General features: G+C 32.3%; 2 protein-coding genes across 2 annotated transcripts; one reads left to right on the top strand and one right to left on the bottom strand.

The window, feature by feature from the left end:
- Positions 1-436: 436 nt before the first annotated feature.
- Positions 437-9,989, bottom strand: LOC130820757 (succinate dehydrogenase subunit 5, mitochondrial). The gene is made up of 5 exons (XM_057686264.1): positions 9,832-9,989; positions 6,349-6,510; positions 1,589-1,896; positions 1,324-1,509; positions 437-818 (listed from the first exon to the last, which is right to left on the bottom strand). Exons 2-5 carry the CDS (start codon positions 6,476-6,478, stop codon positions 759-761), a joined length of 684 nt encoding a protein of 227 aa, XP_057542247.1. The 5' UTR covers positions 6,479-6,510; positions 9,832-9,989; the 3' UTR covers positions 437-758.
- Positions 9,990-16,195: 6,206 nt separating this feature from the next.
- LOC130823582 (40S ribosomal protein S25) lies at positions 16,196-19,754 on the top strand. The gene is made up of 4 exons (XM_057688241.1): positions 16,196-16,367; positions 16,450-16,521; positions 16,616-16,750; positions 19,408-19,754. Exons 1-4 carry the CDS (start codon positions 16,365-16,367, stop codon positions 19,540-19,542), a joined length of 345 nt encoding a protein of 114 aa, XP_057544224.1. The 5' UTR covers positions 16,196-16,364; the 3' UTR covers positions 19,543-19,754.
- The last annotated feature ends 801 nt before the right edge of the window (positions 19,755-20,555 follow it).

Genomic DNA, 20,555 nt, shown 5'->3' with positions numbered 1-20,555 from the left:
TCTAAACAATAAACAAATTCTTGTATTAAATGGCCTTATTATGAGATATTGCCCATAATTAATCAATACAAATTTTAGTATATGAGTTTCTTGTTTTAAAGTTGTCTCAACGAAAAAGTCTCTCTCAAGAGTAGCTCTATCTATCCTAACAATTTGTTAGAACTACAAACTATAATGCATATGATAGAACGATTGTTTTAGATGTTTTAAATGGACAAAATCAAAAGGACGGAGAAATATGTTGTTTAAACGAACTCCATCATCAAAATTCAAACAGCAAAGGGAGTGTTCACTATTATCAACATTCATCAAAACCTACTGCTGACGGCAAAACTTTCTCAATTTTCCAGCATGACGTTGAAAGCCCAAAAAAGAGGTTCTAACGACATGCATGATAAGGAAGGGCATTTTATACAATGAGTCAAAAAAAGATGAATTTATGAGCTAACATAATGACCATTAACAAATTAAAACTGTGAAACTTACCTTCGTTAGTCGATAAAAACGACAAGTTATTGCAGATTACATTCTAACAATCGAAACAGAATCTTCAAGATTGTAATCACTAACTTGAAACGTTATTGATTATTATAACAATTAACAACACTCCAAGATGCCCTATTTTCCAGCTAAACCTTGAACAACAGCATCAAGAAAATTTACCAAGTCTTTTATTCAAAATGCTATGCAGCTTCGAATGAGATTCTATATCTAGGATGAATACAATCCATTCAATTGCAAGATCAGATGATTCGCAACTATGGTCCTCTTTGCTCAACGTATGAACCAGATATTCCAGAAGTTCCAAGAACAGTCACCTACAATTGAGAAAGATAATAAAGATGAATAATGGGGCATTAATAATTTATCAAGAGAACGAGTTCTAGTTAACTGATCACAACAATCAATTTTCTTGTATACATTTATTAAAAGTGGAACATTTTGAAGAGGCTGCTCAAGTAATCATTCGAATAATAAAACTCCATTTTCACTATTGCGGCCAACAGCCATCTACGCAGCAATTTCCTGGAGTTTCAGATATAGGGGTATAAATTCCATGTACTTCTATGATTATGAACTTAAAAACATGTGTCATAACACCTCAAAGGACTGGATTCTCTTTTATTATTTATTTTAGCACCACATTTCCACAAAAGTATCTTAGAGGACATTTCCTAAGGTACCTGATAGATGCACTGAGACTGCAATAAAACACTTCGCGAATACTTTCATTTTTTCGGTCAGGGCATACATACAACAAATAACTCATCCTACGTAGCCCTTCAAAAATTTAGTAACAGTAAGATTAGAAGCTTTTTGTACCTTTCCCCATTCAGAATTGAGGCCACCGCACCTCATCTTTAGATGAATCATCCTCCTACCCAACTCTGACTCTACTTTCTTCTTCAGATAGAACTCATGAGGACCAAAAGAATCCAAATACTTGCTATAGCGATCGTAAGCTGTCTTCAATGCCTGGGCATAATGCTCCGGTAACGGCTTCACGTTCTGCAAAATAAAAGGGGAATTATAAGGCAGGAACTTTCTCATAAACAAAACTGTATCAAAACTCACACAGAGCATATACCTCGCCACTCAATCCAACAAGATCATCAATTGCCATTTTCAAGGTCTCAAGAGTCCCAATGAACTCTTCTGATGCTTCAGCCGCACGGAATACATTTTTCAAAGCCTCCTTCCCTACATCATCAGAATCCTTGGACAAGGCCTTAGACGCATCATGAATGAGAGAGTTTGGAAGTTCCCCCCAATCTGCAGCTATGAAGTTCTTGAATGCAGCTTTAATATCAGAGTCTTTTATGTCAGGCATAGGAGCCACATCTTGACTGAAAGCACGGAGGCCTCCAAATGCCGTTCCAAAGGGAGACCTGAGATCTGTCCACAAGCATAATAAAATTAAGCAGAAAACCACAGCTTCAAATGAATTACTCAAACATTTGGTTTGTCATAGTATGGACTATGGGTAAACAATAAAACCAAGGGTAAAAGAAATCCCAAGGATAAGGGAGATGAGGAGAAAATGAGGGAAAAAATTTGTTAGCAGAATTTTATGTAGAAAACATGCTATAGCTTCAAATCTTACATCTAATCCTGAGAAACCACCCACATAATTTGACATTATTCCCAACCCCCCCCCCCCCCCCCCCCCAGAACCCACCCAACACGCAAACACATATACAAATATGGATCCACGCATTAGGGCCACTTCATTTTTGAACAGAGGCATGATAAGAAAAAAAAATAGTGATCAGACAGGCATCAAAAACCCCCACCATCCTGTGTGACAACTATCAGCTTTGCTGCCCCTACAATATTCCAAAAAGATACAAAACAGATTTATGGTTCCGGAAAAAAAAATGAAAAGCAAGACATGAGGCTGGATAGTGATGAAAAATTCTTAAACAAGACAATATAAGCATCTCATGGCAGTTAAAATTGCGCATCGGTAAATACGAAAACCATTTCCAATTAGCACATTGAAATAAAGCTAAAGTGACAAATGCGCAATCAGAAAAAATGCCAGAAAATATCCCAAAGCCCTTTTATACTGTAGTTGGCCTTCAGCAAAACAATTAAAGACCAAAAAATAGAATGGTTTAATAGCACAGGAGTACTATGTAATAAAGGCAAACACAGAACATTTTATTAATGAATCCAAAGCAGAAATGAAATTACTACATTTTACTGTGGATCTATCTACGCAGATTAGATAAGCCATAAGACACAGTGGAAAACTGCCCATGCAATATATTGTCAGCGATACAAATTGATGAACGGTTTATACTTCTAGCTGGTTAGTATTCAAACTAGAAATCTTCAGGTTTTTAAAGTGATCGTTGAGCTTAGATATTGTGCACTCATTATGGGACTTATAGAACCTTTCAAGATGTATGGCTTATCATAGTTTAGATTTAGACTCAAAATTAGTGTGGAGAATAAGTGCCTTAGCTATCAATGTCCACCTTTACTGAAGCCTTACTTATTTCAGCCATTTTCTATGCTTTGCTTTTATACAGAGAGTTGTTAAACAGGATAAGTGTCTTTTATCTAGGTTTATAAGGAGTGCAAATGAAACAGTTTAGTGCGTATGCTTAGACATTTAGATGTACACACTACACACTTGATTAAAAGCAAGTTTAAAATTACTCTTAATACATAAGTGATGTTTTGTCAAAATATAAAAGAATTCACCATCTTTCATTGCCTTTGCTATCCTAAAAATTAGTGAGGATTCTTAAAGATCATTGCCTTCAAATTATCCTTCTTAATAAAGCTTTGGTTCCATTTGTAATTATACTATCATTCAAGTGTACTTGTTTCAATCCAACAAAAGCCAAGAAAAACTTTCTAACATTGGGGCTTTGAAAAAAGCTTCACTAAAGGACAAATTGAAAAACACATTACAGTGAGTAAATACAAGGCATGTCAAGACTCAAGTGATGGTATAGGCTTTGGACGTGGCACCGCAAAGGAATACTATTTATCTGCTCAAACAAAAGCTTATATGTAGAAGTTAGAACATCTTGTAGCTTGAATTCACAAAAGGCCAGCTTGAAGCCATACTTGGTTGTCTGTAATCAGATTCAAAACATTGAAACACTCACTACTAGAGAAGCCCAAACTTAGGTCAAAGGGATTTAAGGTGACTGTTTATGACAAAGACTCATCCAAACAAGTTGCCAACAAGTTCAACTACACAATTGGTTCCTGGTTAGGATAGACAAAATGATGAAGAACGACAGCCTGTAATATCTAAATTTTGGGTCGTACACCTTGCTATCCTAAGCTTTTCAAATTTGAGGACATTCAAAGCAGAAGTTAGAACTTTAGTCAGGTCTAGCAATACCCTTATAATCCAATTGCAATCAAATTATATGCCATCTTAAAAATATAAACTATTTTTTTGTATATCTTTTCAGTTATTGCATGATTATTCAATAAACCCTTTAACTCATCAGGTATAAATTATGCTAGAGCACAAACAACTTTGGCTATTGTAGATGTGGTAAAGATTGCATGTACACATCATATCCTCCTATAACGCCGCAAAGGCAGTTGAATGATCAAATCAGTTTATGATGTATTGTATTTTATAATATAGTGTCATCTTCATTCTCCTCTTCATTTTCTAGTCTGGCAATTCCATCAACATACTTAATTTCCTCCTATTTGTCCCTTTCTGTGGCAATAGTTCCCTTAAGGAACATTATAAAATAGTGGAAAGCTTTCTCTTTTTGGTAAATATTTAGAGGTCAACTACCTAAAATTGTTGAGTCTCGTTATTCAACTAAAAATATTAAAATCCCCACCAAGCAATATCAATATACATTATCTCAATGCCAATAAGTAGCTCCATAGACGAGGTTAAGAGGGGTTCGGATGTACAAAACATAACCCTTGCAATGACAAAATGGTTGCTTCCAATCTTTAATTTCATGACAAAAAGGTTGCTTCTAATTAAGCATTAACTAGTAAACATCATCCACGATTTTGAACAAGCGCACATTAAATCAACCATAAAGTAATATCAATAACTTACCAAATATCCCTAGTCTATAACCCATCAGACCCCCTCAGATCATTTTCACCTCTATATATATGACACTCTACTTTAAGCCCATCTAGCTAATATTTTAAAATATCGTGTTAGTCCTCTAATATTAGACATTATTAGTCATATCCTATACTCCATGAAAATTATGAATTATGATAATAATATATTCTTGCAACCCAAAAACCACCAATTTTCTCTTCGCAACCCATCATAATTTTAAATCTCCACTTACCTTTCAACAAAATCACCTTCTCCACCAATCACATTCAGCACTGCCCACAATAACCACCACCAAACTCCGAAAACGCCACAAAAAAAAAAAAAAAAATGGCAGCACCTTGTCAACAAACTATTTCACTTGACTCTTCTAAATTTCCTCTTATCCCGGCTTTGGGACAATTAGTACCATTAGCCACTTTCCTACTCCCCCTAGCACTCTCAAGTCTCAATCTATATCCCTTTCATAGTGTATTTTCTCTTTCCTATTACTCTACAATTTCAATGTTCACCTTTGTGCCTTTACATAAGCAAATTATTGATGTTTATTTGCAAAAGGTCTTAAGGTTAGCAAAGGTTGATGATTAGAAAGACAGTTATCAATTTGCCCTCGGTCAAGATGGCAAGAAAGACAGACTTCAAGGAATGGCTTAAGGTACGGTGAGAAGGTGTTTACCAAAAGTGCTTAATGGGTATTTCTTCTTGTTGGGCTGTGATGAGGCAGAGGAAAAGTAGGGGTGTGAATGATTGCTAGAAGTCCAATGGGCCAATGAGGCGATATGCAGTTGGCAGCGAGTCTATTAATCAGGTTGAGTGGTTGACCCAACTTTTTCTCAAGCTTGGACTCAATTTTCATGTGTAATTTTGGATAAACCTACCAGATAACCCATATTTCTAAATACCATTTATCCCCCTTTAGTTGCATATAGGGGCAGTATAATGCGTTGTGCCCTTAATGTATCGAAGTATAACTAGTTTGTTGAGTCTTGAAATGTAAAGGGACTTCAAACTCCTACATGCTCCACATCTTTCAAAAATTCAATTCTTCAACTTTGCCATTGTGAATTTCTATAAATATAATAACAGATCAAGAGCCCACTAAGAAAAATAATGGAGGCAAAATTTAAACTGGAAGTCAAGTACAGAATTAGCAGTTAGTATCAAACTGGGAGGTTAAGGAACTAGGTGTTTAAGACACTAGTGGAAATTTCTACACCATCTCACATCAACAAAACTTATTCCAACAATCTTTGTGGAATGATTCCATTGACAGAAAAAAATCCAGCAGATTCCAAGCTAATTTTAATACCTATTACCTAAAAGTCAGAATTTGGAAATCATCAAAGCAAAAATTCACATTTGGTCAAGCTACAAAAAAATAATACCACAATCCAAAATCAAATATCAAAATAAAACTAAGTCTTCCTTCGGACGCACTTGCACATTTCTATATATCAAAAACCAAAACCTAAATAACATCAACGGCCTTTTCAAAGTTTAAGTCATAAAAATAGAAAACTCTAGGTGAACCAAATTCGCCCATATTCCAACAAATCTAAAATCAAAATCTAAAACTTATTGTGCCAAGTAGGTTCTCACAAAAACAAACCTAAACCAACAAAATTAAGAAAATGGATACCTCTTCGGTATCTTAATACTTAAACCAACTTTCCTTGAATGTGCTAGCTTATTGAAAGAAGTGGTTTAAGAATTAAGAAACAGAAACGTATACAATTAACAAAAGAAGTAAACAAGAGTAAAGAGTGAATAGAAACCTGAAGAGACAGAATTCAAAGAGGTAGATGAAGAGCAAGGCGAAAGACCGAAGAAGGAACGAGAAGTTTGATGATAAAAAAGATATCTGATACTTGTAGAAGAACGATACAGGGATCTAACCAGCGACATCACTGTTTCAGAGAAAGTTGCCTCAGTGGTTCCTGGTTTGAATTTGATTTGAGTCAGATTACTTCAGATGATATCAATAAGCACACATTAAATTAATAAGTGAATTGCAGCGAGAAAAAAACAAATAAATAAAAGAAAAAAAAGAGCAAGGAAAAATACTGCACTGTAATGATAACTATGCATAGAATGCTCATATTTATCGGTAAAAATATATCCATAAAAATAAAAAGCAGCAAAAAGAAGACAACAAACAGAAATTTTCTATGAACACCTTCACAACTATAGAAACAGGTAACATCATTGAATAGCTAAGTTTCCCACATTAGAATATAGTAAAACACAATCCTTGGAATTCAATGCAATAGAACATAAATTTGCTAGATTTTGAGCGCATGATTTCAAGATTATAAAACTTTGATGATCAAAAAACAAATCAGTATTTTATTCATACTTTTTCATTTGGTCCTCACAGATAAAAGAAAGCAGGAATGAAATAGCTCTGGATCTCTAATTTGAGCCATTAAAATCCAATCAGACCCATAAAGACCTAATGTCAGTACCAAAGTTACTGACAAGGATACAAATAATATCCTTCAATGGAGTTCAGAAATTAAATGATGAGTTTCCAAAATGATTGGTTTCACGTATCTAAAGCACAGAAAAGGACTCTGATGCTCTTACTAATTGCATTGAAATTAAATCTAGAGAAAAAAACACGGCACAAATTCTTCATTATTGTGAGGACAGTTGAGATACAACGTGACATACATAAAATCACATAGAAAAAGCAACAATATCAGAAGTTCTTAGAAACCCTAAAATTCAATTCTTCATCTTTAAGCAAAATGAAAACAACAAAGAGAAGAACAATAAAATTTTCATGAAGATAGAAAAAGAGAGTTGAAAAGAGAGGTGAGATGAAGAAATGGCAAACCTGAGATGAAGAAATGGCAGAGCTGAGATGAGGAAATGCAAATGGAGAGGAAAGATGGGAGAGGAGAGATGAAGATAAAGAAAGGGAATCTATTACTAGTGATAAATGGCTAGTAACAAAATAAGGATATCCATTGCCCTTAAGAAAGGAAATAGGTTAATTTGATATTATACCAAACATAAAATGTAGGGTAATGGTAATTGAATTCCTTACTTGATATTAAAAAATCATACCAAATACACTTTAAAGTGACTAACTATAACCTTAAAGTGATCATTTATAGTTTTATAGTGCTCACTTTTTATAATCTTAAAATAATCACATATAAATTTAAAATGATCACTTACAATCTTAAAGTAATTACAGTTTTAAAGTAATTACTTTGTAAAAGTCTTAATAAAGTGATCACTTATAAATTTAGGGAGTGTTTGGTATGGAAACATAAAATGCAATGGAAAGGAAAACGATAAAAAGGAATAAGTGTAAGAGTAATGGTTGTAGTTATATGTTTTTTGGTATAACTTTATAAGGAAAACATTTGTTTATGTTTCCCTTGTGGTTTGGTTTAATATAATTTTTATATGCATTCATTACAAAAAAGTTACATCTACCTACACTTAATTAACTACGCTTGATTAAGTGTGACCACTAAATTGCATTTAGGCATGCATAATAAGCGTGAGAATAATAGCCACACTTATAAGTCTGATTTCATGATAGCCACACTTGTAACCGTTACTAAAATCAAACTAAAAATAAACAAATTGAATAGTACAGCCACGCTCTCAAGCAACACAAAATTTGGGAATCTCAAATTTCTTCTAACTACTTTGTCATGCCGCATTATGACTCTTCCATCTCCCTTTTCCAACTCTTTCATCTCCCTTCTACCTTCAATTCTTCACTTCTTCACCCTCACTGATTGCACGCGACAATCTCTTCATCTCATCTTTGATCTTTAGTCCTTCTACTCTTCAAGGTGAGTCCTTCGATTTTCATTTGTTCTTTTGTTTGTTTTTTCGACTAAAATTAATCTTTGTTGGTTCGTTTTAAATTGTCGGTTAGATTAATTTTTTTCAATTTTCATTTTTTGTTTTTGTTCTTAATTTTGTTTTTTTATTATAGATTTTCGATTTTATCTTTATTGTTTTGTTCTAATTTTTTTTCTCATCTTCATTGTTTCATTTGTTCTTTCTTTATTTTTGTTTGTTGTTTCAAAATTTCAGATCTACAGTTCAGTAAGTGTTTTTTATTTGTTCAAAAAATTTTATCTTTATTCTTTATTTGTTCAAAAAATTAGATCTTCATTTGTACTTTCTACTGTATCAATTTTATTTGTGTTTGTTCTTTCATTCTTTTTGTTCGATTGTTGGTTCGAAAAATCAGACGTCGAGTACAGTATGTGTTTTATCTTGGTACTGGTTTTCAGTTGGTTCAAAAAATTAGATCAAGTGAAATGGTTTTCAGATGGTAGTCTCCTTGAACTACTATTTTATATTAAGATTACTCGTTTGTAATATATAAGTAATTATTTAATAAACTGCTTAAGTAGTGAACTAACAATTACAAGGTTGCATACACCCTCAAAACTCCATCTATGGGAACCACTTAATTGCATTAAAATTCCAGTAAACAGTGGAAGAGAACTAATTTCAAACTATCAACTAGCTGAATATCGCCAATATAGAGATAATCCATCATTTGGAGTTATGTGTTGAAATCAAGTTTCCTTTTTCAATTGAAAATATGACAAAAATGTTTCAAATCTTGTACAAAGTAAACCTAGAAGAATAAAAAAGGTTACTCAAATGACAAATCTTCCTCTCGAAATTTCAAATTCCATTTATTTGTTCAAGCTACAACATGATTTTTTAATAAACAATTGATCTATTGATCTAACAAACATAATTTCTTTACTTCACATATCAATAAACAAATTACGAATAGAATAGACATCAAGAAACCAATCATCAACGCACTGCAAACAGACACTTAATACCACACAGAAACATATTGAACAAATTTTATTCTTGAAAACACATATTAGGACAACAATTATTTTCAAAGGATCCGAAACCAGATTCACCACGAAGGGGAGGAGACATTGGCCGAAAAAACCTAACATTTCATCATAATAGTAAAATGAAGAGATGCTAAGTTAGGATGTAATGAGTCAATTTTAACAAAACTTAGCCAAAAATAACATCAAATTAGGGTATCTACGGGAAACTTTCCTTTTCTCTCATGATTCAATGACATCAAGCGGAACAAATCAACGAATCAACGCATCTAAAATCAATTACATCAGTTAAATCAGAACAAAATCAAAATATCAAAAATCAGAAGATAACAAAACTTGATTTAAACAAAAAGAGAAATCAAATACACTGGTTTTAATGGAAATAAAGAAATGAAATACCTGGAAATCTAGCAGGAGTGAAATGTCCAAGGAAAGAGGCTTGAAACAAAGCAAATAGAAGAGTCAAGAGTCCGGGCTCAAGTTTGAGGAGATACAATTAACCGGGCCACATACCCGATTTGATACTATTTGGGATCTAAAATGTTTCACAAAATACTTGTAGGAGACGGTATGACACATGTCTCATGCTTAGGTTAAGTATGAGACATATCTCACGGTGAAACCATCTCATACAAGAATTTGTGTAAAAACTTTTAGAATATTGGACCTTTTGTATAAACTCATTTTATGGTAAGACGGTCTCACGGGCAAGAAATGTTTAATTGAGTTGGGATTTTGGATCAATTGTGGGCTCATTATTTATTTCCTTGAGTTTAGACCCATTTAAGCATGATTACTACTCGACCCCAGGGAATCTCCTATGCAATGGCTGTACTACAATTTCTATTAGCTCAGCCTAATAAGTTTTTTTAATACCAAATTATAAAATATTCATTTTAAAACTTAAAATGTCAATTTTAATACTTAAATTACCAACTGGTCTTTTAAGCCTTAGATTTGATTTTTTAAGTCTTGAAATTAATCTATAAGTCTTAAATTTGGCCTTTTAAGTCTTGATTTTAATCGCTTAAGTATTAGATTTGATATAAACGTATTTAAAAATTTTTAAAAAAAAATGAATCACGAATTATTTGGCCCATTTATGGGCTATTGCAAACATGCAATTGTTGCATACAATATTTTGAATAATAGTATTTCCAAAAGCTTTTCGAAGATTATTCCTTAAACTCCTATAGCCTATCAATAGTTGGGTGATGAAACATATTGTTAATGTCAAAGATTTCTTAATCTTAATGGCCTCCATTCTTGGATGAGTAGCTACGGTTTATCATAACTTTCTACCTCATGAGGATTCCTAAGCACAAATTCACTAATTTGTCAGCTTGGTTTGGTCGGCTTCAAATTCGCGACATATATATTCGTAAAATTTGGAGTTGATACTCGAGTTGTTTGTCCTTTGTGTGGTCAATTTCAAGAATCTCATGATCATAGTAATAAGTGTCTCGAGCTTCGTCAAGATTGGCTCAAAATTAGAAGTTCTTTATCTGATCTTTTTAAGTTTTCTTCCAGGAAGTCACACAGATCGTCTACCATAATATAATTCCATTTCCCTGAGCCGATTTTAATGTTTGTTAGAAATGTAATTAAGATTATAATTGGCTCAAAATCTCATGATCGTTTTTTTTCTTTTAAAACTTGTTTGCCATGTTTATTTTTCATAGGTTTTTTTCCTTAAGATTAATCTTTTTTAAGGAAAAATTGTTAAGAATAATTCATACTTTTACGTTTTCCCGTAAATAATCTTATTTTTGATTATTTATGAACAATCTGAACTTTTCAGCGAATTTGCTCACAGCACTCCCTTCGTAAAATTGACCGACTACAGCAGGTTGATTCATTTCACCCCAAAATAACCTTCTTCTGCCATTCAAATACACTTGCAAAAAAAACCTCAATTCATTTCACCCAAAAATTCTAGGGTTCATCCTATTTTTTTTAGATATTAAGCATTTGATAGCTAATCATAGTGGCTGAATTGGCCAACTCATCATGATCATCATATAGAAAACTATGGTAAGGGTCTGGGGAGGGAAAAGAGACGGCAACTCATACCCATAGAGGAAAGTGCGGTCAAAAAATCCCTTGGCTCAAGAAGGGTCTTCAAAGAGAAAGAAACCTGCAACTTACAACCCATATTGACCAATGGATTTTATTAATTGGTTTGACCAACTGATTTCAAACCTGTTGTTATAAGCAATTTGTTCAAAAAATTTTATTCATAATAATAAGTTATTTCAACTAGCTAATTTACTAAACATTAGCATTGAATAGTTTGTCCACCCAACCCTTTATTTGTATCAAAATAAGCTAAAATTGTCCGATAAATTATTTTGCCAAACGCCCCTTATATATAAATTGACATCTACTCTAATACACAAATTATTATGAGAGACGTATTAGATATATGGGCTAAAAAGCCTAATTAATACAAATTAAAGAGAAAATAAGAATATGGGTTTCTTATTTTGAGGTCGTCTCTTTGAAAGACGGTCTCTCACAATAGTAGCTGACTCTGATAATATGTTCTCATGGGCGGTTATGGGGCCATGCGAGGTGGCCAAACCTAAAGGGTCTCATATTTAAAAATTATATTAGAATAACATACTATTGTAGTGTCGTAGAGTAGTTGGTAAGAATTTTATTTAATATATCAATGGTCATATGTTCAAAACCTATTAATTACATTTTTTTTTCTTTCCTTTTTTTTTCTCTTCAAATATTTTTTCTTACCTCATTTGATGTTTACACATTCATCAAATATCAACTATCACTAGCTTAATTTATAAAAATAATCAACAATTTATTTTAAATTTTCAACCCTTCAAACTTTTACGCTTTTTATTATTGGTCATCAATCTATTTCTATTTTTTCTCTTCCATTTTAACATTAAAGAAGAAAGTTCAATTTTTAACAACTTAATTTAAATTTATAAAAATCTTTTTTTTATTTTTAAATATGAAAGTCCAATTGAAAAAATTTATAAAAAATAAACAGAATCTCAAAATTATTTGCTCCGCCCCTCTTAATTTTATTATCATGTCCTCATAGGTAAAGTTGTGAAACAAATACAGGAGCTTCAGCAATGTGCCTACAGCATTGGTAAGACGATCGAAGATCATTGCAATGATGATGCAAGTTGCATAGAACCATGCAGGAAAAAAACTAAGGAATATAATGCCAATTGTGTGCTTATAGATATTAAGCCTCCATGCATCCTTACTGATAATAATATGACTGCTTTTGAAAATTGCATAAAAGAACAGGAAAAGCCTCTTCCTCCTGAGAAGAAGAGGTGCTACTGTTTTACTAAATATTGTTGATCTTCATTGTTGCCCCACTTATCGTGAATGACCTGTATTATTATTGATGTTATTCGTTTTGGGTTGAGCCTATACAGAGTTATTTTTTAGCACCTTCTTAATAAAAAGTACTATATTAATTTGAAATTAGATCACTTATTATCAACCCTTTTTTATTTTTTCTATGTGCGACTTGGGATAATGTACACTTACTCATTTGAGTTTCAATTCAACATATATAATATGGATACTTTTATGTGTTACGTTTACTTTTTTTCCTTTAATTAATATTTACTCATCATCTACCCATTTGAATTTACTATTGAAAATAACATGTCGTGATGAGAAAAATATCATTTTCAGTAGCAAATTACATATCAGAAACAGGATATTATGTTTGTGTTAATTGCCAAAGCACACTTAGTTACTAGACATGGTTGATGGTACAAAAATGATGAGCGTATGGTTATGTATGTATGGTTTTAAATTTTTTCCTCCAAGTGTTATTTCTTTGACAAAGATTTATTTGAAATAATTGAATATTTATTTTATTGTTACTTCTCTAAAAAATTTCTGGTATTTTGATATTAAATTTTTTTTCAAAGGCAATTGATATATGAGGAGAAGACCTTTCATGAGTCGAGGGACTCTTTGACCGCACTCTTCTCTATGGGTATGAACTGCCATCGTTCTTCCCTCCCCAGACCTTAATCATAATTTTCTATGAGCGGAATACACTGGGTATGATGATGATGATAGAAATGATATATAAAGAGGTATAAGAAGTTAAGAATATGTGTTAATAAAATATTTATATAACACAATTAATTAATTTTTTTTATCATAATTTCATGAATTTTACTATTCTACAATGTCTTTAATAATTTCCTATATAATTTATTATTAACCATCCAATTTTTATTTCTAATATTGCCCGCTTGACAATTTAGCTGGTTTAATGTATAAGTGATATGAATTGGTGAAATAAAACTGTTAGAGTAAACGAATGCGGAAGCGTGGGCTTAAAGGTAACACAAAAGGTTAATAAGCATGGCTTGAAATTGCATTAATGAACCATAGTTAAGTATTAAGGTGATTTAAGAAATAAAAGTAAATAAAACATTAACACTAAGATTTAAGGTGTTTCACCATTAATGAGGCTACATCTACCATCCTAAGCTAGTGTATCATTATGTGTTTAAAGGATAAAGGAGTTTGAAAGCTCATTACAATGTTGAAGGAAATACATTAATGGAGAGTAGTGTGAACTATACATTTGAGTAGAGAATTAAGAGTAATATGGTAAGGATTAATGGGAGGCTCAAGCTCTTGGCTTGGCTCTGCCCACTACATACAACACTACAACAATATATAGACGAAGGGGGAAAATGGGACAACAAGCGTCACGAGGCAGCAGCTAGGATTAGAAGGTTTAGACGCATAGCTCGACCTCTGCTCGACCTGTGGCTCGTCCGAGTCTGGGGAGCAGCAGCTCACTGTTTTCGAGCTTCCTCTTTCCTTTTTCATGCAAGCCACGGTCTCCAATGTTCTTGCACCTTGAACTTAGTACTGAAAGCTTCCTTTTCCATCCTTCACATGTCAAGATACTCTTCTAATAGTACACTGTTCTATGATTCCCATACAAACCAATCACAAAGTGTAATGTGTTCTTCAACATCTTCAAACATGCTTAAAATTTAGTAATCACCTTGTTACTCCTAACTTTTAAGCTAAATTTCTTCTACACTTTAATTGTCATTTAACACATGACTAATTAATGCAAGACTTAAGCCACACATCTTTCTAAAACATTAACAAAACTATATTATCAAAAAAATTTCAAATATTAAAATTAAGTTGTTGATAAAAGAATCTCATAAAAAGTAATTACCAAGCAAATACATAACAATTGAAATCTAATAATAATCTCAATTGATTTATCTACAACTGTTTTAGATAATGTATAACATTTTTGCATATTTTTTTTACATTATTGTTTGGTACAACTTTCACGATAAAGTCTTTAAATCTTATATATTCTTATATAATTGAGTTTGATACATTTTATTGTCGAGGTGAGATAAGTATCTTTCATGATATTGCAAAGATCTCAATTAACAAATCTAACATTCATCAAAATTTAAAATGATCATAACTCTAAATTTTAAGGAACGACATGAAAAACAATAAATTAAAATCGATAAAAATAACCCAATAGTAAGGTATAATAACTCTTTTATAAAGATGGTAAAGTTTTTATTCCAAACATACAAGAAAAAGACTTCAATACTGACAAGGGAAATTATTATTTTAAAAATAATTATTATGGAAGACTTTTCAAAATTTTGAATAATATAATTACAATTATTTATTTGTTATGAAATGAGAAAACAACAATTTTTTGTTTCATGTTGGATTTGTATTGAAATGAGTGGATAAAAGTTATTTTTACAGTTTGAAGTCAAGATTTGAACTCTCAATCTTTTGTTAAATAAATGGTTTTCATCCATTGATCATTAAGTGTTTGCTTTGACTTAACATGCAATGGTTGCTAGTAAAGCTGGCTAATGGTGCGGGTCGACCCATTGGGTTGCGAGCTTGCCTATATTTAACCGGTCACTAGCGGGCAGGTCTAACAAAATGATTATATTAAAAAGTTTTTTTTTTTGACAAAAAAACTTTTATTTGTTAGTTTTTCCAAAAACTTCCTTATAGTTTGCATGAAAAAATTTGTATAAGAACTTTTTTTTTTAAATCAAAGTATTACGTAATTTAAATCGTTAAAATGTTCAACTATTTCTGTGAGAGATTAGTCATAGATTAAATAGTCTCAAAACAAAGAGTTAATATACTAGTTATTAGGGGCGGAGCAAAGATTTTGAAGGCCCTATTTATTTTTGCGATGTCTTTTTAATGGAGTCCTTTATTATATCAAAAGATAAAAATTTTCCACTTAGAAAAAATTAATTCTCGACAAAATAAATTATAACATTATATTCTGAATTACTTCAAATATAAAAAAATTACAAACAAATCTTTTAAAAAGTATTGCTCAGAACCGGGTTTGAATAGCACCATTTAATATTTGAGGCCCATTATTTCTGTGGGCCCTAGACAGTCGGCTACCTTACTTATGCTTAGAACCGACATTGCTAGTTATGTCATTTAACTCATGTATGTAACGTGTTTCACAGTGAGACCGCCTAATAAATAATTTTCAGCTACTCTTGTGAGAGACCGTCTCTCAAAGAAACAACCTTAAAACATAAAGTTTATATTATTATTTTCTCTTTAAATTGTATTAATTGGGCTACTTAACCCTCATATCTCATGCATCTCTTGCAGAGACCGTCTCTCACAATAATTTCTAAATAAATGTTATGGAATACTTAGTCCATGTTAATAAGGCCCTTTAAAACTATACTCTTGAAGTGCTCGGCCCGCAAAATTGATCTTTTCACGTTATTGGGCCATATCAAACCCATTCAGAAAATAATTCACGATATATAAATTCCTGAAAACCCTAACCATCTCTTACCTCATATATTCTCAAACCCTATCTCTTTCTTCTCCGGCAGCAGTTCAACTCTTTGTTCTCTCCTTCATCTCCAATGGTATTCAATCATTTCTCTTTTCTTGTTTTTCTGCACGATCTAGATTTTTGTTTTTTTTTTGATGTATTTGATTGTTTTTTAGGCTCCAAAGAAAGATAAGGCTCCACCACCATCTTCAAAGCCCGCTAAATCTGGTGGAAAACAGAAGAAGAAGGTTTGTTTTGTTAATCTCAAGTCGATTATGTTGAATTTTTTGACTATAATTTGTTTAAAAAGTAGATTTTTTTTGGTTGGGGAAAAATTTGCAGAAGTGGAGCAAGGGAAAGCAAAAGGAAAAGGTGAACAATTTGGTGTTGTTCGACAATGCTACTTTTGATAAGCTTCTTTCTGAAGCTGGTAAACAAAAGGTCGTTACTGCTGCTACTCTTTCTGAGCGTTTCAGGGTATGATTTTTTCATCCGATCTAATTTTCTTTTTCGTTTTTAAGTTATTTGAGTGTCAATTTATTATTTAGGGTAAAATATCGGACGTGTTATTATGTTTATTAATATTAATTATTTTATTTATTATTGTGTAAGTGTGATTTCTTATTTGTTGAGATGTTGATTAGGTCAATTGGGATTTGATGTTTTGGTTTTGGGAAGTTCTTTTATTCGATCTGAATGCATTTTCATCATAAAATAATTTTACTTTTTAGTGTTATTTTAGTTTATTGTGCATCTGTGTTTTGTATTTGTGGAAATTTTGTTAGGTCGATTGAGGTCTGAGCTTTATGTGAGTTAAAGCGAAAAGCTTGCAACTTCCGTTGTTGTATATTGATTTAAGTGATATGAGATTTTGGAGAAATTTAGTGCTATTGGGTTTCTGATTCTAGATTTTGATTTCTGAGTTCAAGTAATTGTTTTCTTTGATCGTGTTCTAAAACACAAATTGGCTCAGAATGAAAATTAATTAGTGTTGTATAATGAACTAAATTTGTTTTGAGATGTTGTGGCTTATGAATCTGAGATAGTTATTTCTTAAGAGTGGAGTGAGCTTCCTAATATTATCAAAATAATTTTACTTGGTATTTATTGTTGATTGTGGGCCTTTATTGAGGTTTGTATTTGATTACTTGGCTAATGTTGATGGAAGTGAGGACATTGTGTAGTTGAAATGTTAGTGGCATAAATGCTTGCCATCCCTGTTACTCAACATTGGACCCTAACTGGATGAGTAAATAATATCCTTTTAGGGTGTGTTATATTTGAAGGTCACAATTTAACTGGGTTTAGGTATTTAAGCACAAACAGATTTGAAGTATTGATCTTCCAGTTTTTAATAAATAGATTTTAATGTAGTGCATGAAAGCTGTTTTATATGCTGTTTGTGTGTTTAATATTTTTTGTTAACTAGATAGTGAGCAAGTTTGTTTTGGCACATTTCACTCTTGTCAATGGTTATTTAAGTTAATTTGTGTTTTAGAATATTACAGGGTATTTGCTGTTGATGGTTAATTGTTAGTCTAGTTGGTTGATGATAATGTAGAAAGATTTTGTGGAATACAAATGTTGGACATATTTGGTTCTTATGATTTTGAGGTTTTTCTTTAGATTTTTAGAATAATGTAGATTTTTTTGTTGGTGGATATTTGTTTTTTGGTCAAATCTTTTTGTTCCATGGATTACCAATGTATATACTCTTTGTTTTTGACAAAGGACAAGTTTGTAGCTATTCAATTTGGAAGCTTTGGGGTTATAGTTGAAGGTAGTGTAAATATGGATGTATGTTCCATTAAACTTGGTGGCAACAATTCTTGAATGTGCATATAAACTATTGATAAGTTAGTTCTTGTGGTTTCTCTTTTCTTACTCTCATGATAACACAACACCTTGAACTTCCTTAAGTTGTCTATCAATCATTTTAATAAAGAATATAATGCAAGTTCTGCTCATCTGGCGGCATTGCAAATGAATTCTGTTTTTCAACTTGGTAGTTCAGAGTAGATGTCTCGGTTCAGATTGCTAATTTTTAGTGAATCTGGGTTTGTTAGTATTAAAGGTGACTCCAATGTGAAGGTTGGTTGATGAGTTAATGGTAGGAGTCTGGGGTTAGATGTGTTATAGAAGAACTCAACTTCATTAGACATGTTAAATATATAAAACTTGTGGTAATAATAGCTTTATTTTGGATTGTAACATGAAGCTGTAGACCCACACACATCTTAGATGTAGGGTTTGGTTGTCATGACTCGGGAGAATAGCTTCAGTGAAATCTCTACATTTATGCTGATTTGGTTTCATTACTTGACAGGGAATATTCATTACTTGATTACATTAATTATATATGTAGTCAGAAATATAAGCGGAGAAAAATATATAGGATATTTGTTCTTTTCTTTTGTCTGTTAACAAATTATGGATTCTGAAGATTTTGTTGGCTTTTAATTTTGTATTACTTTTTCTAGGAACTGAATCTATTTATTTTTTAACTTAAATGATTCATGGCTGCTTAAATGATGTCAAGGGATGTTACTGGGTTAGTTCTCGTGTCAAAATAATCTGTCGTGATAGTGAACAAAGCTTGTTGATCCTGGATGGTTGTCGATGATGTTACCCCAGTTTTCATCCGTTTTTTTCTTTTGCCTGTCCCCAAATGTTCATGCGAGTTTTTATGATACAATGGGCGGATGTGCTTTCTGCTAGAGCTTTGATGCTTGACTAAATACAATTGTTGTGCTTTATCTTTAAAACTTTTCTCGGCTTCATAGTGATTGTGTAATAGTGCCTAATGATGATTTTATTGTTGATGCTTGACTAAATACAATTGTTGTGCTTTATCTTTAAAACTTTTCTCGGCTTCATAGTGATTGTGTAATAGTGCCTATTGATGATTTTATTGTTGATGCTATCCCAGTTTCACATCCACGTTTTTCTTTTGCCTTTTTACAAATGTTCATGCGAGTTTCTGTGGTACAATAGTGACTGTGCTTTCTGCTAGAGCTTTGATGTGCTATTAAACTCAATTTTTGTCGGACTTTTTATCTTAAAAACTTTTTCTCAGCTTCATAGTGATTGTGTAATTACGATTAACGACATTGCTCGGGTTTTGTTTGAATCAGATCAATGGATCTCTCGCAAGGAGGGCCATTAGAGAGCTTGTTGCCAGGGGCGCTATCAAGATGGTATGCCATCATTCTAGCTTGCAGATTTACACCAGATCAACCAATGAGAAAGTCAACCCTTCTGCTGCCTAAAAATCTTTGATCTTTCCCTATGTTTGTCAGTAGAACTCCGTGCAAGTTTTGAATGTCACTTAGGTTTTAAATTTATGTTTATTCTCTGATACTTGAGTTGCATTTACTCTAATAGAACTCCCTAGAGTTAGAGAAATGGTTTCCCTGAAATGTTGAACTCTATATTATTACTTTTCAAGATTGCAAATTTTGATAGGGCGTCGACTTTTTCATTTAATAGCCAGTCCTCCATGGATGCTGTTGTGTACGTCAACCGTTGACCCTAAATGTTGACCCTAAATATTTCTTTTAAAACGACTTCTGATCCAAGTTTAGTTGGACTCGTATTCAAACCACGCTCACATTGTCAACAATGAGATGCTCTAGGAGTCTTGGTAGAAGTAATCAAGTCATGTCATATTCCAGCTCCTTGATAGAATTTGGTAGTCAGCTTGTCAGTCACTGAAATCACTTTTGTACTAGGATGGGGTTTGAGAGCCTCAACTAAGTAGAAGATGAAAGCGAACCCTTTTAAGATGGTTTTGACTGGAGGTGTTCTAGGCCTGGGTTGTGATGGGTCATGTCAAATTTAAATGGGCTGGGTTGTGTCAATGTCTGTTTAAATTCAATTTCCTTTGACCTGTTTTTTTAAATCATATAATAGTTTTTTATTCTACTTTATGGCTCGTTGAATTGACCACCTATGTATATAATAATATTATAAAAATTTTAAAAAAAGTGGTAAATTTTTTTTCACAACTAATTTCTATAATTATCCGATCTGGCATGGCTTTGAACTTTAGGATGTAAAAGGGCAAGGGAGATTGAGGATTTTTTGTAGAATCTAAGGTTGAAAAAGATGCAAAGGTTTTTAATACAAGTGGCCAAAAATTAAATAGCGGATGAGGAGAATTATCTGTTGGTTTTCGCAGGTGATTTTAATTTTTTTGAATTTGAATTATGGCTTTATTATTATTAACTCTTATAATCACTTTCTATATATAACCACCTATGTATATAATAATATGGCTTCA

The sequence above is a fragment of the Amaranthus tricolor genome, chromosome 1, assembly GCF_026212465.1.
Source record: "Amaranthus tricolor cultivar Red isolate AtriRed21 chromosome 1, ASM2621246v1, whole genome shotgun sequence".
Lineage (NCBI taxonomy): Eukaryota > Viridiplantae > Streptophyta > Magnoliopsida > Caryophyllales > Amaranthaceae > Amaranthus > Amaranthus tricolor.
The sequence above is the reverse complement of the archived record's forward strand: the minus strand, read 5'-3'. Positions and strand labels throughout refer to the sequence as shown.